Below are 26,511 nucleotides of genomic sequence, written 5' to 3' on the forward strand. Positions count from 1 at the left end.
TCTTTTGTACCATTGGTACCTGATAATCATGATCTATGGATTGTAGTACATGTATACCCATTCTAGGCAACATGATCAACAAAATATCCAAAACTGTTTTAAAAGTGTACATGAGAAAATTGTAAAAGTCGGCACTGTGTTGTATTTATGGCTTTATTTATTTTTGAGTTCAAAGCATACTGCAACAATTTTTGAGTTAAAAGCATTTCTCAGCCATTATGCTTTAGAATCTTTTCATATTCTTATAACATACGAGTCTGAGTGAGTGACATAACGCACCCAGCGGTAAGCAACATACGACTGTTCGTGGTCAAACAATCTCAAAAATCTAATTTGCAGACGGGAGCAGATGTACATGGGCAGTTCAAAGTTCAGGCTAACTGGACCTAGCTCCAATCTGGTGGATGGTGTTCTGTTTGCAACTGCCAGCTGTAGTAAAAAAAGAATAAATGTAAACAATCTATTTCACTCTTAGGCACTACTTGGCTATATCAGATACAATCTGAAGAGCACACCCTTAATTGGACTGGGCAAGCCACCTTTTTTTTTGGCTACAGACATGCATTTCAAATGTCCCAGATCTATTTGGCATGTGACCAGCTTGTGCTGAGAGTCAGAGAGATGGTTGGCTGGTTGGTTTGGTTTGATTTTTGAAAAAAAGATGACTACAGGAAAAGTGTCCTGTCTTTCACTAACATAACGACACGTTTTGTCAACAACAAGTTAATGTGAGGATTAAAAGACATCAAAGCAGAGCAACAATGCTACAACACTGACCTTAAATCTGGCTGTGAGCTCTGTGGCACCTTGGAATTTCTTTATGCTCCAAGCTACCACATGTTCCTGTGCCTTGAACTCTACATTTTGACCTGGGCCACTCAGCTGGTGTGACACACTGCCAACAGCAGAGAGAAATTAGTCATGCGCTTTGTCTAAAAATCCATCCAAGATTCAAAAACATGAATCATACACTAAGTGGGCATTTACCTGGTTGTTGCCTTTGGAACAGGGACTCTGACCATCACATTGACAGCGTGACTATAGGAATAGAGAAAAGGCATAACATTTCCCATGTCAGTTATTTCATGACACAAAATTACAAGAAGAAAATTACTGTCAGAATCTATGTTGCCTTCATGCTGGTATGAACCACGACAGGTTGATGATTGAGAGACTGCTGACCTTGTAGAAGGAACATCACAGCGAAGCTTCAGCACCAGCTCCATGTCCCTGTACATAACATAACATGTCCAGTACTTATGCAAAATCAACAATGCAGGCTCTATTGACGTGTTACTAATGGACTACCTACTCCAACCCTTATGAGAGGAAATACTGTAGTACTTGGAAAGTATCTAGGAGTGAATATGATTTTGTTAGTCCAGGTCTGGGATTGTTCTTCAAAAATTCATTGAGATTGACTTAAATTTGACTTGAAAATTCAAACAATCAGTTTACAACTTGATGAGATGAAAAGTAACTTCAACAAGTTCATGGGGAGTCCTCTTTGCAATGCTTAGTTGCTTCAATTGACAATCTGAAGCAATGCCACATGAGTGAAGAAGGGAAGGCATGCAGTTTGGCAAGTAACAAGTAGGTGGCGTTAGTAGTTCGATGGGGAATGCTGGCAGAGTGCATTTGGGCACAAGGCTGAATGGTGCATAAGAGGATCAGAAAAGGTAGGAAATCATTTACTTTCACACTGTAAGAACTCAATTCTAAGTGTTTCAGCTTCTTTTTGCCTTCTATTTTTTTTGCATTTCATTTAGTGATAAATGCAGCAGATCTTAGTCGCCATTGCAGTTGTTGACCTGCATTTTAGAGCGGCCATTCTTTTTTAAAAAATCATCAAATACATTGTACTGCTTTTCATGGCCAGCCCGCAGAGAAAGGCAGCAATCAGCAAGAAACAAAACCAGAAAAACTAAGGAAGACTTTATTGGGGACTGATATATATGGATACTTGTTTGCTTAATTCTTCAATACTTTGGGTTTAAAATATCCTTCTTCAGTGATTCAAAATTAAATCCACTTCCTGCTGCTAAATCCCATGACTGATACCCATGATTGGTACCAAAACGCTACCTCGGGATGGAAAAGCTCAAAAGATAATTATCAAACCCAAATCTGTCTAGGGTGACCCAAGATGTCATGCATGACAAATTGTATCTCTAAGCCACTCTATCAGGACTGTTTTGGCACTCCATCAGTCAAATCTGAATCATAGAAGCTGTGTTCCAGCCAAACCTTTATCGTTCTCACCTACAGAAGTGAGGGGCACTGTGCAGCTTATTAAGCCTTTCACATGCATTTCCCTTGAGAAGCATTTAGGAGAAGTTTAGCAGTGCTTGATTGCGACACAAGCTGTAAGGTTAATGGTTTGTTATTGGAATGTGTCTGACCTGCCGCTGTCCTGGTCATTGACTGTTGGGAAGAGTCGGAAGGGCAGCAGGGAAGGCAGGTCTCCTGATGCCTGGTACTTCATCACTGGGAACTGAACAAACAACAGTCAAACTCAAGCTGAGCTGTTTAATGGGGAAGAACCATCAAAACACCCTCACATCCCTGCTCTGACTTACAACCATCTCACACAAGTACTGTACTGTGTACTAAAAGAAAGAAAACTCAAACCCAACAAAGCTCACTCTGTTCTTGGCACCTAAGGCTTATCTGATTAAGATTAATGACAAACATGCATGTACTTTGGCAAATATGAAATAAGACAACAGTATATGCAGACTTTGTTCTTGGAGCCATTAAAGGATGTGAGGACACTTGGATTTGATGATGTTATCTTCCTAAAACTTCTCTTTGTCAAAGAGAGAAAACTACAAAGAGAGAGGCCATGGCACAGGGATTATTGCTGTCACTCATCTCTCTTGGCCCTGGAGCAGAACAAACTTTGTCGAGATATAACAGACGTCATGATTTACGTCAGCACTGTCTGGGGAAACATTTCTTTTACGGAGTGTGCTTAGAAACTTTTTTCACAATGCAACATACAGGTATAAAGTTAACAAAGATGGTTGTTTCGTTATCATCTAAGTTTTTCAAAATCAACAATTTCTTCGAAACCTATGGTTCTCATTGCCAATCAAAATGAAGGTAACAACTTCTTGTAGCTACAGATATTACCAACATTAATTCTGTCAGTTGAGTAATGGGACAAGTCAACCATACTGACTATGAGGATGTACTGTGCATGGCATGAAATTCTCTGCCATTAGGGGAAACCTATCATGCAGGAACACATGTTGAAATTGAAAGAAAAATTGCATCATTTCATGAAATTAATTTGTAGCTAATGATAGCCCATGTTAAGTGGCACCTCATTAGCTGCAAAGCTCCTCTGATTGAATTTAGTATTTGGCTCTAGATCTAAGCACCACTTTTTTGCAATCTAATATCATAAAATACATTTGTAACAGCTTGTCCAATCCGTAGTCCTGATTAGATAGTATCTGATATATATCAAACCTGGGTTGCTTCATTTCCAGTGCAGGCTTTCCGTCATCATTGGATGACAGCTCGTTAAGAAACAAAAGTATGTAGTCTGCTATCTAACTGTCCCAAGATGCATGCTAAATGTAATGATGGATGCACAATCATTTCTCTCTGAGTAAGAGGGATGAAAAATTAAACCAGCTGGATGTCCTTTGGCTTGCTATCTCCTGCAGTAAACCACTCTCATTCAGCTAGTCTCTATGATTTTGTCAGTGATGAGGAGAGCCAGGTGGGGGTGGTTACCTCTCCCTGTGGAGGGTGGATAGTCAGCACCCTGCTCTGTCCAAACTCAGACAGGTCCACACTCTCGTGGAAGCTACACTCGTCAACGTGGGCATGGCTGTGATAACCTGTAAGCAACAGGAAAAACAATGTTCATGATTTACAGATCTGAGCTTAGTGTCTAATAAAGGAAATTATCTATGATGTGTGATGTCTGGTGAGTGATGGAAAACACTGTCATAAGTGCCATAATAATTATAGGCTTTAATCACATGGGAATAATTCTTCCTGTGTTAAAGATTATAAAGAATCTTGGGCTTGGAAACAAGCGTGGGTGGGAATGGAGCAAGAAGTAAGGTTTGGAAGCTAGTTGACAGACATTCTACAGGAAAGTTCTTCTGGTTACTGACATTGCTCATCCTGCCTTCAAGGAAAATGTGTTCATTACCCTTCATCACACCATGACAATGACACAAGGGGAAAAGAAATCATTCTCTGCTCTAATCTTTAGAATTTGCATGTAAGAATGCAAGCAAGGTTCCGTTTCAAAGGTATTAGGTTAATCAAATCTCAGCTCCATAGAGACCTGTTAAGTTCCCTAGTTATTCTGACTCAAGGTTGCGTCAAAAGTAAACACGATCCTCAATTTTTCATCCACACATTTACTTAAAACAATGGTCTGTTCAATAGTTTTAAAAAGTGTCTTCTATCAACAGGTGGTCAGAAGATAGAGTGGCCCAGAAACAAAACAGGCCAGTAATGTACATCTACATGTTCATACATTATTGTTACAATGGAATTCATGAATGTCAGTTGATGCCTAAAATAGATGGCAGGGACTAAGGCTTCATGTAAAATTGCAAGATTTTACCTTGGAGGGTTCAATGTTTTACAAGTACCAAATGCAAAATATACATGAAGACTTTGGGGCATGCTGACACTCTACCTAATAGGGGTCACTGATGAACACAATGCTGCAAATCTGTGACAACAGGCACAAAACATCCACTGTTGGTTATAACAGGCACAGAGTACAATGTCACATTATTCCATTCACATTGATGAGCCAGGTTTACTTTATCATTGACTGTCATTGCTAAACGTAGGGGTCATTTTAATGCAGCATGTTTTGGAACATCGCATGATATTGTTTCTTACTGCATGTAGTATAACTACATCTTAATGCATACACATGCAACAAAATATTTTTTCAAGCTGTTTTTGCAAATCAATATACCAGACATAAAAACTTTAGGATGTTTTGCACAAAATAACAAAGTACATGTAGTAGTAAAATGCTCCTCATTCCAATACAGTGCACTTGTTCCTAAATCTATGCACACACTGCCAATCAACTTGTGGACAAAGGGTTTATGTCCACTAAAGCATGACCTGCAATAAATTCCTGATCAGACCACTTGTGCGGTGATAACAGCCCATTTCACTAAACCCCTTTGATCACAGCTGTTACATGTGAAAAGGCATAGAAATGTAATAGGGAGGATGAGTAATGGAGATACCACAAGGTCGGGAGCTCCTGCTGTGGCTAATGGACATCAAATCTCCGGAACAACAACTGATGGAGAGGACACAGCCATAGCCGCCAGCTGACTACACTCCATTTGGTAATCTAAAACCTGCTGTCAGCGATAAGTCAAACATACAGGAATATTGGTGATGCGTTGTATTGACAATGGCGCAAAACCAATCATAAGATTTGTTCACCGCCTAAAGGTGATTGAATAGAAGTGTTAATAAAAAAAAACTCTCTGTACCAAAAAAAGTCCCATGTTGTGATAGAGAAAGCTCCTGAGTGTGTGTGATTATCAGTGTGACTGTAGGGATGTGACAAGCCTTTCTGGGGGATACAGAGGATCTGAAGCTTGAGACAGGCAAGTGTATTTCAAAGTCTGTCTCGGGGACATTTAGTCATTTTCTGTGGGACTTGTTGCAGCACGGTGACAGTGATGGATGTTGTAACTTTCCGGAAGTGAAGATGAGTCATTGCTTCTGTACATCTTGCCATCTCACTTGTGTAAACGTCTATGACATGTTAGACACCGGATGTTTCTATTACTAACAGATACCACTGCCGTTTCAAGTTTCCAATAAATCATAGCATAAGGTGTCGGTTCGGAGTTTTTTTTAACGATTCGGGGCCGACCTGACTCCTTCCCAGGAAGGCAATAGCGCTTCTCCAAACATCCTTTTCTCGGCAATTTAATGTTTCCAATGGATAGTGGTGCCTTGCCACTGAACGACAGACGCATTTGATATTTTCTGTGGAAACATCATTCTTTGGTGAAAACCGTCATTTAAAGCAATTTTCATTCCCAAAACTGCTATTTTTGGGGCATTCTTCCAAGGCCGCTGGAAGGAAAATAAGAGTTTTCCTAGGATAATGACTGATATGGCAATAAAGGTCATCATTCTGTCTGTGCAATTAAGAAAAATGGAAAAAATCCTGAGGATACGTTTTCCGCAAACCCTGATGGTGCGAAACCATGCAAAATTCACATAGAACACACGATTCAGGTAATCAGGCGACAAGGCCGTGTTACGGCGCACTAATACCGGACGACCAAAACTCCGAAACCGTAAAACGCTACAAAGATCGGGCCTTTCAGGAAATATAAAAGATTACACACTGCTATAGCGAAAGCTGAAAAATCTGGAGCCAAAACTACCGAGAAAACCTAGGATTTGCGTCTTATTTTAGGGACTCTTTGGGTATTAGGTCAAAACAAATTCCGAACCGGAACCATAAATACATACTTCTGAAATAAATCTTCCACTTATGGCACTTATGTGGGCATTGAGCTCTAGAACATTGTTGACTTTCAAAGATAATCATTTGACAAAGAAGATTCTATCCTTGGTGCTGAAGATTGTGCTGTTTAAAGGAAAGGAAATGAAAGGAAAAGAAAAGGAAAGGAAAGGAAAGGAAAGGAAAGGAAAGGAAAGGAAAAAATTATGGATTGGATCACAAATAAGAATTTTCTTCAATGAACCCATGTTAGAATACTTTTGTATTTACAGAGGAAAACCTCCCTGTATATCATATCACATAACTACTTAGGAATTGGATGATCATGTTTCAAAATGACAATGGGGTGGGTGGGAGTGATAAAAAACTAAATGGAAAAGGAAATCAGAATAATGGCCTGACTTAGATTTAGTAGAGTCATGGAGAAAATAAAACCAAAAGGTAGAACAAAAGGTGTGAGTGGACACTTTGAGATGACGTAAACCATATTTTGTTCAGATGGCCATTTTTTCTATTAATGGCAGAGGCAACATTTCTCAGACATCCCATAAAAGAAACAAGCCATGTTTAAGCATTTAACCATGCTGCGGGGCAGATAATGTAGACTTCATTGATTTTGCTAATGCATGAGGCAGGAACACACATGATTTAACATGACTTATTTCTTCTTAAGGAACTATCCAGGAGATTATCTTTCTAGGGCAAACACTCATGTTTGATGAATGTGGAAGGCTGTAGTCATAATGTAGTGGCTGTCTTGAAGACGCTGCTGGTGAATGAGAAGTTATGATACTCAAGGAAAGTCAGCCTTATCAATACATGTACAGGATGTGAAGCGACAAACCTACCCCTTTTGTCTTCTTTCCCCACCGTCAGATCTTCACTTAGTCCCATCTTGATTTCTGGAGAAGGTAAAAGTGTCATAAGTAACATTTTGACATTTATACAAGACATTTTGTCAGTGTCAGTGATAAATCAGCATGCCATGTCCTCTCCTGTTCACAAAGATGTCTAGAGGGAAAGCATTTGGTTGCAAAATAGCGAGATGTTGCACAACAGCCCTGCTCCTGCTATCCATTATCACTCAACCTATGAATATAATGCCAAAAGGCTATTTTCCTCAATCCTTTCCCCGACACACACCTCTGAGCAATGTATAATAACCCTGATCCAATGATCACCAATGTGTGTACATCACTACATGCATGTTTTCTATACCTCAGTCTCTCATGTTGACTTTTTTTTAAATTTCAGCATTATTCTTTTTAATTTTAGAACCAACAAAGGAATTACTATGACAAGATATAGGGGAATTGTTTGTTTTTACATGTTGCAGTGAACAATAGCCACGAATAGAGATGATTACTAAAATTGGCTGCATAGTACTCCAGTTCAGTGACTAATCAGTGTCTAACAGCTGCCAAGTGTTCTAGCATCTTGAGAAGACAGTGATAGGCACTAGTCTTTAAAGATTGGAGGCCACTTTGACTGCTGTCTCTGACCACACTCGCTTGGAGCCTGTTCCAGGTACTGACTGCTGTGTGTATGAAGATCCTGTGTGTTCCTGAGACATGGTCAGAAAGAGCAGGTGTTCCTGACATGTGTGAATCTGTGGATAGCTTTAAACCAGAGTTTAAAGGAATGGATGATGAAGACCACATAACATTTAGGGACAGATGGTCCTGACATTCACCTCCTAAATGGTTTGAGGTAAGGAGACTTATACCAGATGTTACCTCAACAGGTCAGGACAAACTGCTCGCAGATCACCCTTTGATGAAGATATGAGAGGGAACATTGCTTTGGTAACAAATGGTCCTGACATCTGATTATGTATTGCTTGGCACAAAGTGTCTTTGAGAGCGAACTCAAAAGGTCAAGACAACCTGCTCTGAGATCACCCTTTCATGACAAGTTAAAGATTGATATGAGAAGGAACATTGCTTTCATTGGTAACAAATGGTCTTGACATCTGATTACCTATTGCTTGGCACAAAGTGTCTTTGAGAGCGATTTCTTTCACTTTTTCTTATCACACACTGTTGCCCGGGGAATTTGTATTTGTTTATTACTACATGTAGTATCATTGCAAAGAAATAGCGAGTGAAAGTCAACACAAAATCTTACAGTCATCTATGCGATTTTCCAGGTTTTCTCGGAATCTGAACATTGTAGCTTGGTAGGTAGTTGGGAAAAACCACTAAGAAAGCCACGAATATGCCTTGGCAGAGTTTCCAAATGTATGCAGTAATTTCTGTCCACGTACACCATCCATTCGTCAAGAGGCTAGCTTATTTTAGCTTAAAAGCTATAGTGACTGTAAACCATAGCATGTTTAAGAAAAAATACAGTCTGACTCATTACTGACATTTTCCCTTTAAATTCCGTATGATTAATGTCTTCATGATTATATAGCTTGTAACGCGAAAATAAATTTTCAGTTCTTACTTTTTGTTATCATGCACTTCTTCATGGCAATACCTTAAGATGAGGTGACAAAACATAAGGTGATGCCATCCCACCTGCAGGGATTCCATTACGACACATTTAATGGTTGATTTAAGGTCTCTAAGAAACCACTAAGGAATAACTGAATCCTCTGAGGAATAACTGGAAGCTAGTTTTGGCTGCCAAAGATCAATATTTCACTCCCAATACAACATTTGACTCTTGACATTTTAACTCTTTTTCAACAGCCTTCCAGCTGACCTTGAAACTATTCCATGTATGACAAATCTTGCAGGCCTGCAAATGTCTATGGTTAGTAACACTAGTACTTTTACCTGTAAATGAGGCAATATCCACTGACAGTGCTGTGCACAGGTGCACCAGTGTGTTATCTCACATTTTCCAACCATGACAAATTAGAAAACACCGTCATGATTGTTTCTTTGTATTCTTCCTGCACGGAGCTGTAGCTATATCAGGGAACATTGCCGTAGCAGCTGCTGTGGTAACAGATATAGGTATACTTACTTGTTGAGAGTATCTGGTATGCAGCCGTTTAAGTTTAGTCTTTAGATTCTTCTATCACTTCGGCCCTGAATAGAACGGATGTGACAATTTACTACGCACTATTGATCAGCTGCTTTAATGCTCCTCCTAGCTGTCATTACACCAATATCCTGGCAAAGAAATTAACCAAGTGTCTAATCCTGCCTACAGGCTATACTTTCTGAGGAGTATTACTTTGATAGGGGGAAGGATGTACTTCCCAACACTGGGCAGGCAATGGCGGGTGTTGAGAGTAAATTGCTTCAACTACAAAGGTTCTCAACAAATTACCTGGAACACCAACCAGGAAGCTTTTCATCTGTATGGTGCCATCAATGTCTGCACGCAGCACACTTCCCTGTGGAACAGCAGGAGAGAAAGGTCTAGTTAAAAAGATTCCTGGGATGTGCTGAGAAATTTTGACTGATTGGTATATTTCAGCTCTTCATACGTAAACTCCAATGTACATACAACACATTCACATTCCCAACTTTCTTTTTATGGGTCTTTCTAAATTGTTTGGACAGCTCAAAAAAAATTGAAATGTTTTGGACAGCTCCAAATGTTACATGTTCATTTCCCTTTTGATTGATCTGAAATTTGGTTCATGCTATTTTGCAAGTACAGTACATTTAATTTGACAATGCATGTAAGGTTACCCTACTTACACTGGTACTGATCAGCACAGTTAATCTCTCCAACACATCCACAAAGATCTCATTCTTCCTCCCCTGCATGGCAAAAAGACTTGTTTTTTAAACATTTAGCATATTTTGGGTACAACTGTATCCATTAAGTTGAATGAAAGAATGAATGTTTGCTGGGTTATCAAACCTTACAAATAATGTACTATTTGAATAAAGATTTAACAAGAAAAGTTCACTGACTGCTGGAACTTCATCCATCAACAAACAAATCAGCACAATAATGGCCTAAACTTTTTGTTCAGACAAAATGTTGGCCAAACAAGGCTTCATATAATGTTAGGAAACATGGAGTTGCTGTCCTATATATATGTCTTTACCTTTCTTCCAATACATGCATCTTGCTGGGAAAATGAAGCTTAAAACTTATGACAAGTGTACAAACTGTTGACTGATATGGATTGATTTTTCTTGGATAGTTGGTTCCTTGGTTGGTTAAGGCAAGGAGGTTATATAGACAAGGAGGTTACTGTTTTGCCTCATAAACAACAACAGAAGATCTGGGCCAAAACAGATGGACAGTAAAATCACACCTGACTAATGGCTGTTCCCATGATAGACTTGTTGGCTGCAGTGGAAGGGACCATTCTTCTCTCAGCACCAAACTAGTTGGAAAATAAGTAGAAGTTATTAGAGTGAGCCTCCATTGGCGCCTCTATAGTCACAACTGGAAGATATGCCATAAAGATGCAACCCTGTTTCATCCATATAGCAAGGACAATAAATTTTCTGTATAATGTCCTTGCATATAGGAAGACTATATTCTAGTAAGGCTATTCATGACATTATAAAAATGTAGAGAACACGTATGTATAGTATTTCTCCTATAAGTCAATTAGAAATTTTATTAATCAAAAATTGATACCAACCAAAGCATACATTGCTCTCAGCAGGTTGCACAGAAATGGCACATTGGCAAACATACTGGCAGGTTGGTGGTAATTCCTATTTGCCACATGAACGAAGTTTATTATGCAAAGAAGCTGTGATGAGTAGACTGAGGGAATGTTGATGTATGACATTGAAAACCAACTTGGATGGAGACTGCTGAGATGTGACAACATTTTGAAACAAAAAGATGCACAGATGCATAGTCATTACATTTTGCTGCTTTGATCCTGCATATACATCTGCTACTTATATCCCTTGAGGGAAATTAAATGGCTTTATATATTACTCTTGCAAATGTTTCATGTTTTTTTTTATCCACATTAAGGCATTTATCTAACGTATCTACACCATGTCTACAGCTCTGGATATTCATCCTGTATTCCCCCACCAAACTGAACAGTTTCAGGCTACATTGGTTCATTAGTACTACATCACACAGCATACAGTCAACTCAAAGCTACTAACTGGGATAAAAGTCAAGAGTCTTTTGATGGTCACAGGCAGGGGTATCCTCTGCCCAATCTCCTGTAAATTTAGCCAATTTTATGGCAACATTTATATCATGCAATTTGTTCCACCCAAACATACATCAAATGGCAACTCTACCTTTGATCTCGAGAGTCATCTTCTTTATACAATTAGCCACACACACAAACACACAAGTTTGGAGATTGGGTATATTACCTTTCTTATTTTCAAAACACAAATGTCAAAAATAAAGTTGAAAAACAGTTCAAAATATGCATTTAACTTCAAAGTACTCCATCACTCAACTTCTTCCACTTCTGAGCAGTCTGGACTATCTAATCCAGCAGCAGGAATCCTATAACAGTAGTGGAAAGTCTGGCAGTGATTTAAACATCCTCCTGCCTCACTAATGTAAACCTTTGCCTATAGCAACACAGAGCAGAGTGGTTTCAGTATCCACCAGGATTTACCCTGTACAGACCCATCTATGGATGAATGTGATGGTCTTACACTGTACTTTTGTCTGTCAGAGTCAGGATACTTTGCGGACACAGGATATCTTAGAGGACTGCAGGCCGGAAAAACTGAATATTCCTGAAAGCTGGACTGACCTGGCTCCACAATTATGTTGGTACATGTAGTTAAAAAAAACCCTCAAGGGACAGAAAATGTGGCCTTTGCTATACCACATGTCCTTGATTTTACCAAAGAAGCGTGTGCATTAATTTTGACGACAACAATCTAATTTCTTGGTTTTGGGATTCACCACTTCACTTTTTTATTCAAGAAAAAAAAAGCAAATAGACATGTGCCATTCAAGCAACCCCGAAATGCTCATATTTTGTAACCAACAGTTGGAAAAAGTTCTTGATTTTTCCCACCATTGCATCAGATGAAGATGTCATCAAAGAATGTTATCCATGGAATCAAGTTTATGTGGCCTAATCACATAGCCATGTTGGAATAATCTATGCAGCCTTTTAGTAGGACTGCTTGCATGATACATTATCCACACAGTTCCATGTCTCCAAGGCAGTGTTATAGTTTGTCTTACTCTGAATACAGACTCTGGGGGCAAAACATTCCACTGAGAAATCATTTTCTGACAACAAATTGTTCCAATTAGCATGGGCACCCAGCTGGTTGTGCTTCGCAGTCGAAGATGGCTGTCGGTGTATTCATGGGCACCCATGGGGAAGCAAATTGACAACTGTCACCAATATGGTCAATCAGTATTTTTCCTAATAATATATTACGAAAAGTCAGATACTTAACCATACCTAGTTCATGCAAACCCCAAACCCTCTGTTTGCAAACATTTACACAAGCAAATGGCAGAACTGACCAAGCCTGGAGTGGTGCCCTCTCTCACCAGTACAGGACTATTTTCCATGTACGCTTTCAGCATGTCTGTGGAAGTACCTTGTGGGTAGCCAAAATCCTGCAGAAAATTTTTAAAACATTACCGAAAGAAACAAGACTTCTATGCTTGGTCAATGATAAGATAGATACATTGAATTTATCTTGCAGTTGCACCAAAGTAAGCTTGACGTATGAATTACTTACACATAAATAAATAAGCATATAAATGTTAGCTGTACAAGTATGTATTTTTGCTTACAAATTTTGTTTCATTGGAGCATTTTAGTTGAATGGTTGATGTCATTATTTTCTCTTATCCAAGGCGATAATGATAACATGTTTCATCCTAATCACTACAAAAAGCGAGAAATCTACTCATATGTGTTAATACTCTGGTATCAGATGGTAAATTCTTAACACTTACAATGACTTCATCTAGTATTTCATACACCAGAGGGAAGTTAAGTCTGATGGCCTCCTCTGACAGGACCCCACAATAATCCTTACACAAGCTCGCCACTCTGAAATGTAGAAGACAGAAATAGGTTGGAAATAGTCTAAATGAATATGGATATTCCCCAAAGATATACATTGTGTTACCAAGAAGCAATTACAAGCTATCCAACTGATACATGTTTACAGGTGCATAAATACATGAGGTAATAGGACACATCATGTGCAACAGTACACAGAATTAGGTTACATGTAATTACAATTTCGCTTGTGAATTTTGAATTCCAAGTCATTGTTTACAGGAAAACTAAAAACACAACCACTGCATAAAAAGCTGGCATACATAGTACTGTTATGCATATATGTTTACCTATTGATGAGTTCGATAACCATGAATGGTGACAAGTTACTCCTGGTTGTGGCCATGAAGAACAGGCTGTTGTGTTTAACATGGAGGTAGTTGATGCCATCATGATGCTGCAAGATGAACGAAAACACTGTCAAAATGTCGTCCTTACTGAACCCAGATATGTTCAATCCGAGACTTCATGCAATTGCAGAGAGGCAATTAAACGCTACCCTACTGGTAAATGTATACAAGACTTAGTGCAGAGATACATGGGGAATGAGGACCCCGTACACAGCATGTGCAGCAAAGGACAGAGTTCAGTTATGACAAGCAATTGCAATTTCACTTCTGAATCCCCAATTCCAGGTCTTCTTAATAGTAATAACCCAACAAATCAGCTTTCCTCCCATTCCATCTTTCATTCAACCACATGGTCAGATTTTCTATTTGCTTGGCAAACCTTAGATTAGAAACAGCCAAATTTTCATTATATAAGCAAACCATGACTGAATGTAACAGAAAGAAGAAAGTGCACTTATAATATGACATAAGAAAGGTCTGCAGTCAATAACAGTAAATGCCAGAGACACAAGGCCTAGAAAACTGACAGTTGACTTACAAATGTTGGAGGTGCCAGTCCACCAGATAAGTCTCTTATTTTCTGCAGGAACAGCTCTGGGGAATCCTTCCCTACATCACCTCTGTCTGATAATAATAGTTGTCAAGAAGCTTAAGTCTCCTTAAGAGACTTTTAATTAACATTTTGGAAACATACATTCGCACACACGCACACACACACACATACACACACACATACATACATACATACATACAAACACACTCACACTCACTCAATACCCAAGTTCATTTTTAGTTGAGGTTACAGCGTTGGGTACCAAAAATCGAAGTCCAACTCCAAGGTTTAATAGGAACGTACTGTAAATCTGTAGAACATTTTTGTTCTGTCTTCTTCCCAGCTCCTTCTTCCCGCCTACCACGCGCTACATTTATATATGATGTGTTGGAGGCACCTGTTGTGGTAAAGACACACGAATACTGTAAACAAGGCCCAATAGAACACAGACCCGACCTTTGAACATCAAATACATATTCATTAAGAATTTCAACACTTCATTCATTCCTCAGGTACATATGGCTAGATCAGTGACATTTAATCACGCCAGGACTACTAAAAGGGACTAGTGCTGTTCTGTCCATCTTTAACACCCTTTCTGAGTCGCTAGTAGGTGGTTTCCAACTGGCTGTCCATAAAGACACCTGTGTTTCCGTTACTGCAGCAGAATGTGACTGAAGTGCTATCGCGAACTAAAACTACTGCAAATACTCCCTATTTTTCTCCAGACCGCGAAATGCATTTACAGTAACAGTGCTAAATGAACCAGTGTTAGTGTATGCACACACAACTTGAAACAACAGTCAACAGGACATTATCCACATGAGATACAAAATCGTCTTGTTCTACACAGTCACAAACCTCTTTTCACTTTTAAATTAGTTTTGATAGTTGCCACAGTTTGAAAAAGCCTGGAATAATACATAACCTCCTTGATCATCTAAATGTATCATGCTATGTCCTTGACATTTACTCAATAATAAGGAAACTCAATGATGAGCAGAAGTTTGATAAAAGCTTGGCACTACTCCTGACTAGTGCCCCCCTCCCCAACTCCACCGTCCATATCCAGCGAAAATGGCAAAATCTAGAGAAAGGATACAGTCTTTGAAGAGTAGGATGTCCCCGTGCTGAGATAGGATGACAAACTGTGAAATCATTTTAGATTGCACTGATCATGTATCTATGTTTGACAAATATGAAGGAAGCAGACGACAAACGTCGAAATTCTGGCCTGGGGGCGGCCATGTTGTTACCAGGTTACCGTAAATCGGCACATGTCTCAAGTCGTGATTTACGACGACACTGGATTGAGCCCAAGGTGGGGAGCTGGATCATTGAAGCCTTACATTTTCAGGTATCCTGAGGTGACTCTACATTGTAGGAATACATATTTCAAGTGAACTACTCTACTATATGTAAAGTAGGCCTCAAACCAAGGAGGTTCCAGCCTCCAATCTGGCTTTTAGTAACGTTACACCCTGACCTGAGGTTGCTGTGTCCTTTGAAACACCTTCAGTTCATGATCGTGGGACGGACGCACTCAGCTTACTGATACGGATACATTACGATGCTGAAAGTTCATCAACGCTTAAAATCAACAGTTTTTACAATACAATGTAGCCTCAGAATGTACTTTACTTTCTATTTAGGACCAAAGTTATCAAATACTTCTCCCCATGTTCAGTTTATGACAGTTGTTGAGTGATCAAGGCTTCTCCCTACCAGCTAAGAGCTATCTGAAAAAGCAGTGTAGAGTTTACTCATTTTCATATTTCCTTTGTGTGGGTGTATAGGTTTCCGTTCCCGGCTACACAAACAGTCATTACGGTATTTGCCCCCAAGTTGCTTCACTCTGGAATAACGAGTGCGCATGCTCTTAATCAAAAGTTTACATTTTTGTTGAGACACACTAGGAATGATGCAATTTGAATTTCTGGTAGCCACTGAAGGTCGAAAAATTGAAGTATGAATCATAGGGCATACTTTCTCATTAGCCCGTAATAACGGGATCACCGTTTCTTTCTTTCGTCATGATTACTGAGGTTTGGGCAGATTCGTAAGACCTCAGTGCCGTCAGAGGGAATTGCCCGTGACATTTATTTCATTTATATATGAAGTTGCAAACTCATGCCCGAGGGCTAGTTGTGAGGGAACAGACAGATTCACTGACGTATGAAAATATATGATAATGTCCACACTATAGAACTACTGTGTCTGATTTTCTACGTACATTTAATAACGATTCTTAGAAACGTGTGTCAACATATTCCGCACCAATCATTGATATTTTGTGCACAAAAGCTCGGGTATCAGTATAAAAAAACAATGGCGCTGAGCCGTCTAATCCAGAAAGGCAAGGCTAACTATTCAATTTCAACGTGTGCTAGAGCCTACACGACTTTGTAAGCCATTGATCCGCCAAGGTAATAAAAACATTTAGGTACGTCAGTTTCATTTATCCAGAGAGAGAACTAAATACAGTTATATTCATTCTGACAATGTGCATTCGAGATGTAGTTCATATAGTGTCGCGAAATCAGGAAGGCGTGCATCAACAATATTGCTCCTACTGGCTCCTGAGGCTTAATTGCACCAGGTTCCGGACTCTGGCTTATAACATACTTCTTTCTCTTAATCACCTTCGGGAAATTACCCGGACTCGGGCCTCCTCTAGCCGAGATATTGCCCGCTGCGTGAAACGTTGGACAGAAGACCATGTATCCTGTTCAACGAACGTCATGAATGACGTCAACCTTTTTATTGATGGCTTCTTTGCACAATTTCGGTTGATTCAAACATACGGTATTGTCATGGATATCGTGATGATGCTAACAAAACTTGTTTAGGTGTGGAACACAAAGTTTTCAAGTTGTATTCCGATAAAGGTGAATATCGTATAACCAAGGTCACTCCATGTTGATAACAGTGCCGAGCAAAAAGATAGTCACTTAGCGCAATCACAACCGCTAACAAACACTAGCAGCAGCCTTAGAAACACTAGTGTTTAAAAAGATTTCATATGCGCGTTTGTAGCCGGCAGGACAGGACCACCAACAGGTGGCGTGGGTGTTCGTTGTAGAGACGACTCCGTATTTTGGCAACGAAATCCACTTGTGTAACGTGCAAGCTGTGTGGCCAAATATTTGCTTTTAGATCCTTCAATGGGCGGTAGAGATTGCGGAGGAATTCAGTTTGACCCAACCCTGTAGTAGACCTATTCGCTACCTGACGAGCTGAAAGAACACACAGGTATGTCGTTTTGGGCTGTGAAGTAAGCAAACTTGTTCAGGGCCTTGTTGCACGAAGCAGATGACTCTGAAGGTAAACTTTACTATCTTTCTCCTGTTGATAACCCCTGAGTTTGTGCCCTGCCTCTTACTAACCACCGGCACGAGGTAAGTAAACACCAGCTTCGGGCAATTCATAGTCCGGTCAACGGGGGAGGGGGGTGTTCTACCTGTAACGAAAACTTATCCTATCTTCAGCCAACTGAATAGCCACGCCATTAGTCTCATGTCCAGGCAATATGTGTATATCAACACTTCACTGACAGTCCGGTACTTAAGTATCATTTTGATACATGATACTTGTATCACGTAGATTTGATTGAACATTGACCACGGGCCAGCTTGTTGGTTTTGCCTTATGTCATGCGCCCTTCGATTATATGTGTGCATATACCATCATTTATCCAGCGCCATAGTATCTTTCCAGTGCCCTTTCTTTCTACTGAATGATGTCACTGTGGTTGCTTTCATCTTCCAACGGGAGTTACGTACCGGGAGAGATTTATGCCATTCTAAAGACCATCATGTCGTTACGTATACATTAATTCAACCTCAGTAGAGTTCAAGACTCAGTCATCTCTGTCAACTGTTCAATATGGACTTGGGGACATATCGTCAACATGTTTGAGCTATGAAAACGTCTGCCTGTGTTTCTGTGAAGGTGGGATGGTGTTGCCAGAGGTTCAAGCATAGGTCGATGAAGTAAGTTTGCGGCCAGGAGGCTTTGTGTACTTGATGGAAGAGCAGTCCACAAGGGTCTTAACTTTGTATTAATGTTAACTTCCTGGAGACTTTTTCAAGAACTGTTTATTGGGAAGATGATTCCTGCGGCAGGTTTTATGACGTGAGCGTAATACCAATACGGTAATTCCAGCAACAGAAAGTGGCCTCGGTCAACAGCCCTGCTTAAAGTGAATAGTGAAGTTTTATTCATTTTCCAAAACTCGCGTCATGCCTCAGTCACTGAGGGTGAAGGATGGAAAGGAATCTGAGTCAGTGGATATCATCGAAGGATTGTAATGTGTCTGCTGTATGAATGATAGGCCGACTTAGTGGTATCCCTTCATCCGACCACAGCATTGCGTGCACCAGTCTCACGGCGGACTGTAAGCTGAAGGCTACTTCCGTACTTTGCTAATATTGGGGAAGATCAACTGCGACTTGTAAGCAATTAGGCAAAGTACAGCTTGAGCTCAGGCGGATAAATGTTCAAGTGATATATGGGCGTATGTGATCATCCTGGAGAGAGGTTCACTTGTAATAACTTTGGGTTCGCTTGCCTCCTAAGGCGATATTTACCAGACCATGAAGTGTGTCTTAAGTTCTCGTGACTTGACTACTTTTTACTCCCTATACGCACACTGCGGTCCATTAGGGCTCAAATAGCACGCAAATCCACCCGGCATTATCATCAACTTCCCATCTCTAGGGAGAATTACTTTGAGTGATGAGAGGGAGGGGGCACTCTTTTATGCCCTCCTAGCGTGCAACAACCTTTCTCCCCTATTTGCGGCATCCTTTTTACATTGACGACATATCCGTTGGTGCACTAGAAATTAGAATAGTTACTTACTAATCATATCCGGGATTGTAGACGCTTTCAGAATAATTCAGTACCGTTATTCCTCCGCAAAGAACATTCATGCTTAGATCTGATGAAAACTCAGAAGATATCGTTTTATCATTGACTCATACTTGTCGTTTTGAGCATTATCAGACGATTGCGGACCATCAATGTAGCCATAGCGTATATCTATTCGCTGTACAAGGTGTGAGTGTTCAATTGGCCCAACTCTCTCCTGGTCAGCGTATTTCAGCCAAAGGAAGGAGGAAAAGTAGAAATATACCTATAAATGCCATACCATAGGTTGTCAGTTATTGTAACTAAAGGGACTGCTCTAAAGATCCATAGATAAATGAATAGGCGTGGAATGATAACCGTATTCCGTTCTTTGATATTAAAGATACACATAGGGTCAATAAGCAACATGATTATTTCTCCTAATCGAGGATTAACAGAGTGGTCCTTCTCATTCGATAGATAGACAGATAGATAGATTGTAACGTCAAAAACAGTATGGGACAAACACTGACCACGCACATGCTACATGGTATCTATCACCAACTGTAAGAGACAGCAACTACGTGCCTCTTTGATAGACGAACACAATAGCGTGTTTGAGGTTTTGTAGTTCATTGAAAGTCAATGACTTGTTATTGCGAAAGGCGGTTTGTATGACATCGGGACGAACACAGCGCCACATGCAATTACTAATTGTTTTCAGATAGATATTGACATTGAGATGCTAGCACAGATGCAGGCCTCAGTGATTCAACCTATCGTTTTTTGCGTTTCGGCGCATGCGCGCCGGAACGCATTGTCCTGGCTTTTACCTTCAAGGAAGGAACCAGGGAAGCTTGGTTCAACACTGTGTCGCACACAATAAGACCTTATATGGCAATACGTTCTCAAATCCTTGTATAGCCGTTGCCTTATATGGCAAGAGAGCACGAAAATGCAGGCAGGCTAGATTTGCATGTGACACAGGACGGCGACCGCATGTAACTGCTACAACTGTTCGGAAATATCATTGCATTGTGGTTTCGGACTTTGATATCCTGAAAAATGACCATATTACATCTATTCCACAAGATTGCAGAAGAAAAAAAATGATTTCGTCAAGAAAACGACCAAAAATCGGCATAAATGATACCATATAGTGAGGTTATAGCATTACGTCCAGAGTGAAAGCTACGTATCGCAGCTTGGCCGATCTGGCAACGCGAAGCACTTCGGACCCAGAAGATCCGGGTTCGTCTCCGTGCATGGATTTTTTTTTCTTTTTAGATATTGAATATCAAAAATATATATTGATATTATATTAATCTATCAATATCATATTTATGAATATCATTTTTTTTCATTAATAAATAAAGAAATATTTTATATTTGTTATTTTTAAATATTCATTTAATATATACAAGGCCTTTGTCTTATGAACAGGACTTCATAGATTCCAAACCCGGCATTCGAATTTTTCTGTTCATTGTAATGGAAAATACCGTGCAGCGGCTCCTATGCGCGGTAAGATGATTCTTGCAAAACACTCGCCACTAAACTTCTATCCCCGATGTAAACAGAGGCTCTTGATGTTGTTTGCAAAACAGCGATTCTTTGTTACAGTAGCAAATGCTCCATTGTTCAGTATCGACTTCATTCAGACAACACGGACGTGGAAAGTGGCGCCCCTCGGCACAAAACTATGGGAATTTTCATGAATTTTAGCAAAATTACCCAGGAAAATAAGGAAGAAATGTTGTAAATGCGGAAACCAGAATAATACGGATGAGGTAGCTGTTGATTTGTTTGACATTTGGTAGTCATTTTAGATAGAACCTTAGCTGTTATGAACTTCTATTTCACTTAATTACCATAGTGCTGATGATTCAATGGTGCTTTTTCAAATTTTATGTTTTATTGCGTGCCATGTACATAATTACATTGATAGCTTTTATAATGAGCCTATTATACATTTTACAAATAAGTACAAGTTGTAGGCCAAGACCAGCTTTTTCAAAAGCACTTTTAAGTTAAGTGACGTAACTTCAAAATTGCTTTCCCCAATCTGCCTTTCTCTATTAAAACAGTACTCATTTCCCAAAATGACAATTTTTCTTATAGACTGAACAGCCCTTGAGTGACTTCCTCTGGCAGATTTTACTTCAAGTAAAGGGAAAAGACAATTCACACTTATAAACGTAGCCGAAACGCCAGCTTTTTTTAAAAGCTCTTGTTTTCAGTACGCACAAACTTCCAAATGATCCCATAAAATGGATGTCCGCTGTTGCTCTTTCAGAACACTGAGGGTGGCTAATAGAAGAAGTCTGAATGAGGGCAATGAGTACAGAACACACACCTACTCGTGCTATTTGATGTCCGTGATATATGGCATATTATGGTACTACAAGTGATGTAATTACGATGTCCAGCAAAGTTTATGGTGTAAACACGTCAGAAGTCTAAACATGTCAGTGGGCCACTGGGATTTCACACTCTTTGTTGTTTGTATTCCTTACTGCGTTATGAGTGGACTTGGTGGTCTTCTTCATCTTTACCTCAGTTATGTCTTCAGTGCCACATTTGTACAACGACTCTTTTCAACTCTGAAGTTTGGACGCTTTGGAACTGGTAACCAAATCTACACTCATGGATTGTCAACACTGCATCTATAGAAACTAAGTGTACACGAATATATATCATAGCCACCTGTGAACTGTGCCTAAAGTTTGCTCGGTCTCTCATATGTAGTGACAGATACCGGGAAGGGGGGATGTCCACAACAGAACACTAAAAAACAGTACCAATCTATCGTACACAGCGCATTGCAAACAGTACACTACCATATTGCGTTCGTCTGTTAAACGACTGCTGCTAAATGCCTGTATATTAGTGTTTTAGATAGACTTAACGTAGACGCATAATCTTATTGAAACACTTTTATTCAATGTGTAATGCCTTTTAAGTCCTGAGAACATGTAAAAGATGGACATTTGTACAAAGGCTGCAATTCAGCACTTGTGCTGCAATGGCTTTTTTTAATATGAAATAATAAACCATTTCTCTCTCTCTCACCTAGCTCAACCACGAAAAAAAACTTAATCTGGTATTTTCCCAGATTTTAAGTGTGCACAGGGTACTCACTTTTGTTTGGACAAACATAACCAACAAAACACGTCCAGGTGGTTACACAGTCATGATAAGTGTATATTTATGATCAGTGGGTTTTTTTCGATTCTTACGGATCTTCTCTCATTGAAAATGGATTTAAAGGCACCCAGAGCATTTTATGAGACTTGAAAACTGGAAATATTCTAGTTGCTGTAATCTTTATGAAATTGACATTTAATGCCACTGTTAACCACATTTGCGTGCGGATTTCTTATCAAAAGTGCTCAAAAGCGGCACAAAAATAAGCTACATGGTGATCTTTTTGTTTCACGCGCCTAGTGTAAATAGACCAATACCATAGCCCCGCCCATCTCCGTCAAACGTAGAAATGCAAAATCAAAACATAAAAATGTAAATAATTGACGGACATGCAGTCACTCTCTCATTGGTCGAACCACTAATTGTGATGGACACTCAGGATCAGTATATTAGGGCTTGGATTTTCTATCAGTTCTTACCACACAACGACATCATATCTTTGCTCCTTTAATGTCGATATGTAATGGTATAGGGTTATTGAAACTTACTCTGTGTAGGAATGACTAGAATTCGAGTATTTTTTTATTCAAGTTTCTAGCCTCATAAAATGCTCTGGATGCCTTTAAAGTGTTTGGTGCGGTGTGCATCTTTGCGTCTGACTGGGGCAAACTAAATCCCGGGGTGCTACAGAAGCGATCAAAGCCTCTCAGCCTCGCATTTCGATTCCTTCAACCTCCGTACCAGATATCTGCCTATCGTTTTGTATCAAGAGCACGCACTTTTCGCTACTTAAGTGGTTATCATCGATGTTCCAAACTAATTACTCAGCTCTAGGGGAGAACATGTAAGGGAAGGGATATTCATTTATCTTTCCTCCACTGACAACCGCAGTCAGAGAAGGCCATTAGTTCCATTTCTTCTTTAGCCTGGGGGATGTTGCGGGGAGAGTCCGCCACGCCGGGGTTCCACTGATGTACAGATATATCGCTGGGGCGGAAATTAGTGCTTCTTCTGCAAAATTGAGGGAACCTTGTTTGAAGTATTTACGGTACGTTGCAGATTTAATGAATCGTTGAATACACTCTTTCCGGAACGGGCATCTGTCTTCGGTATCTGGGATTGGAATCTACTGATTTTAGAATCGTTTTGGAGCCGAACGTTTATTTGGAGATTTTGGCTTTATTCGATATTTGTGTGTTGCTTATGATCATTTGTGATCAGGTATATATGCTGGTGAGGAAACAAACTTTCCCCATTTTGTGGATTAAAAATAGTCGTTTTGATGCACAGGCTGAAATTTGTTACAGTCGAGCAGTGTGTTTCATATCAAGCTTTCATGGGTTTTGAGAAAGAAAGTTTCAACATATTTGAAAAACGTATACTTGAAAGTCTGAAGACAATTGCTGCCGTCTCTGATGGTTGACATTCATCTAAATTCTTCTTGTCAGCTTTGCAACAGTCTCCGGGTCGCCGTTTTGCCGTGGTGACGCATCATATTCTGCTCTCTGATGTTTTCGGATCATTTAACCATGGAGAATTGGGACCATCAATCTATTTAGCAAAAGAGTTCTCAAAAGCTGAGAACCGGTAATGATAAAACGCAGACAATAGACTGCTGTGGGAGCTATTTTTGTGCTCCATGATGCATGGCATTTATAGTAGTACAGGGACTACTAACTCTTTGCTGTGGAAAGCAGTCATGGGTATCATCGATCTCAATGGAGCAGTATGTTTTGTGTCATCGGTTTAGTAAGCAGCAGCGCTGTGTGTTTTGTCTACTGTCATTTTCTTAAAATGTCCAGGGAGGCGTAAACCTAGGGACAATAACTTTAATAGTTATGCCTGTAAAGTAGATTGTTTTTCATTCATTCATTGACGACATCGACATCTTTCTGACCTTGAATGTACACACTCTGAAATGTAGTTTCGTCACCGAGATGATTAAAATACCGCAATGTGTGGGTGTTGAAACGATTAAGAACGTCCACCCATAACCGTGACACCCCTGATACGCACATGTGGTGGTTCGTTCCCAGTCTGACACGCTCTCATTCCTGCTGCAGACGATGTTTTCTGACCGTATGCACCTGTCCGTGCTGACCTTCTCCCTGTGTGCTGGAGGTCTGCTCCTCCTGGGCGCCGTCCTGCCCAGCCAGGCCGACCCGTCTCTGGGCTGTGACGTCTGGAGAGACGTGTCGCTCTACGCCGAGAAGGAGGGATGCGAGCGGCAACAAATCAGTGTAGACGCTTGCAAAGGCCGCTGTGATACTTGGCAGGTACGACTTTTTTCTTACCTTTAGACATTAATACTGTACATAATTGTGATAAGTGGGACTTGTCCCGTGACTTTGTGGCAGCGTTGTGCAGTGACATGGTGACTTGGAAAGTGTAAGGAAAGAAAGGCAGCTGCTGATGTCTGTAGGCTTAAACTGAAGATGTTTCCTGTCGCTGTAGTCCGCGCCATTCACACGCCAGTCTGTCAGTCGCGTACCGAACATTCAGATCTTACCTGATAGATCAGTGCGATCGCCACAGGCTTCACCCTAGCGTCTGGCATCGTTCTCGTGCATTGTGATGTTTAGTTAATCTGGTCCCTTGTTGCTATCGTTTCAATCCGCGATCATTGTTCTTAGATATCAAGATGTTAATATAGCATCACGATAACACAAAATTACATGCTCTGAGAGGTTCTCCGGTGAAGTAGCTTCCACACTTCAGATGATGGTTTCTTCAGATGTAGCCTGGGTGCTATCCTATTTCTGCCGGGGCTCCTACACTCGCTCCTGCAAAGGTAGCGAGTGTAGAAGCCCCGGTAGAAATAGGATGGCACCCAGGCTACTTCAGATGTGGGTGGATTTAAGTATTCTAGTTGGTTGACATTAGTGACACACAGAGCTGTAAGTTGGAAAGTTATATAACGTGCGCGGAAACTGAAACCGTGTTCATCTGCCAACCAGTAATGAAACCAACCAGAGCTCTGGAAACCAACGGTACATGACGCACACAACTCGAATCATGGTGGTTTTGTTGTCCTTCCGAACTGTAACAACTTATAATATGTTTGTCCTTTTTCAACGTTCAATGGTACAATTTAAACAAAGCTGAGGTGATAATCCCATATCTATAAGTAAGAGTTTACTGGTTTGCCATATCCTATGATGGGCATATGTTGTCGTCCTCAGATTCCACACCTGACGCCGCCGTTCCGGACGTCCAGCCACACGGTGTGCACGTACGAGCGGGTGGAGACCAGGACCACGCAGCTGCAGAACTGCCAGCCAGGTGTCGACCCCACCTACGTCTATCACAACGCCGTGTCCTGCAGGTGCGCCATGTGCCACGCCCACAACACGTCCTGCGAAACGTTAGTTTGAGTGGAAGGAGCCGGCATGAAAAACCCCGACGAACAAGAAAAACACGTTGGAAACGATAGTGGATGGTAGATATAGATCAGAGAGACATTTCAGGAATCTTAATGCTGTAGTAAAATATAAATTTAACCCCAGATTTTATGGTGAATTTCATTATGTCTTTCGTGAGAGGCAACCAAGAAAGATGCCTTTTCTCAGCAGCTAAGAAATTTGGTCGTTATTCAACTGTAATTTGATGTCGCCGGTTGCAAATCTCTGAAATGAAACGTCAGCGCCCAGAACGAGAATGTACTGCCGCGGGTCGGATGGTATCTTACCCCCCCCCCCCCCTCCCAACCGAGACAACTGACTTCGACTGTAAATGCTGCGATTGCTGTCCGACAAAAGAACTGAGAAAATGGATGTACCATGTAGCTTTTAGTAAAACATAGCATGTTCTGAAACCCACTTTGTCACGGAAAACCGAGTAGTCTTTGAGTTTCATGCATCATCAGTCAACGAAAAACTTCAAATAAATGTTGTCCTATTGCACACCAATACTGTCCTGTTTCCTGTCAATCCTGTGGGCTAGTTGTGTATAGTTATACGCATGTATCTTATCAGAAAAAGTAATACACCGCCCTCCACCAGCAGGCCTGAATCCCTCGGCACAGCCCCTGGGTGCCGAGGGATTCAAACATGCTGGAAGAGGGTGCAATGCATGAGCTGACTGCCACCTGACTTTTAACATTTATAACGGAAACAACAGTGGTTACATTTTCACCTAGTCATTACTGGTGTTAAGGTTTCAAGCA

At 40.4% G+C, this 26,511-nt stretch overlaps 2 protein-coding genes across 6 annotated transcripts; one reads left to right on the forward strand and one right to left on the reverse strand.

Annotated features, from left to right (window-relative positions):
• Positions 1–139: 139 nt before the first annotated feature.
• Positions 140–15,629, reverse strand: LOC136433329 (AP-4 complex subunit mu-1-like). 2 transcript variants are annotated; one of them, XM_066425415.1, is made up of 15 exons: positions 15,451–15,627; positions 14,334–14,419; positions 13,736–13,842; positions 13,337–13,433; positions 12,896–12,991; positions 10,725–10,796; positions 10,156–10,218; positions 9,779–9,845; positions 7,342–7,395; positions 3,748–3,854; positions 2,403–2,494; positions 1,183–1,230; positions 988–1,038; positions 778–895; positions 140–429 (listed from the first exon to the last, which is right to left on the reverse strand). In XM_066425415.1, exons 1-15 carry the CDS (start codon positions 15,506–15,508, stop codon positions 235–237), a joined length of 1,311 nt encoding a protein of 436 aa, XP_066281512.1. In that variant the 5' UTR covers positions 15,509–15,627; the 3' UTR covers positions 140–234. The 2 variants fall into 2 exon arrangements, with proteins under 2 accessions (XP_066281512.1, XP_066281513.1); XM_066425416.1 differs by lacking the exon at positions 778–895 and having other exon boundaries at positions 273–429; positions 15,451–15,629.
• On the forward strand, positions 1,303–26,254 carry LOC136433331 (glycoprotein hormone beta-5-like). 4 transcript variants are annotated; one of them, XM_066425423.1, is made up of 3 exons: positions 1,303–1,679; positions 24,410–24,622; positions 25,529–26,254. In XM_066425423.1, the coding sequence occupies exons 2-3, from the start codon at positions 24,413–24,415 to the stop codon at positions 25,718–25,720; spliced, it is 402 nt and encodes a 133-aa protein (XP_066281520.1). In that variant the 5' UTR covers positions 1,303–1,679; positions 24,410–24,412; the 3' UTR covers positions 25,721–26,254. The 4 variants fall into 4 exon arrangements, with proteins under 4 accessions (XP_066281520.1, XP_066281516.1, XP_066281518.1 ...); XM_066425419.1 differs by lacking the exon at positions 1,303–1,679 and adding an exon at positions 17,239–17,672; XM_066425421.1 differs by lacking the exon at positions 1,303–1,679 and adding an exon at positions 17,245–17,600.
• Positions 26,255–26,511: the final 257 nt, after the last annotated feature.

Source organism: Branchiostoma lanceolatum, chromosome 4 (assembly GCF_035083965.1).
Source record: "Branchiostoma lanceolatum isolate klBraLanc5 chromosome 4, klBraLanc5.hap2, whole genome shotgun sequence".
Classification (NCBI taxonomy): domain Eukaryota; kingdom Metazoa; phylum Chordata; class Leptocardii; order Amphioxiformes; family Branchiostomatidae; genus Branchiostoma; species Branchiostoma lanceolatum.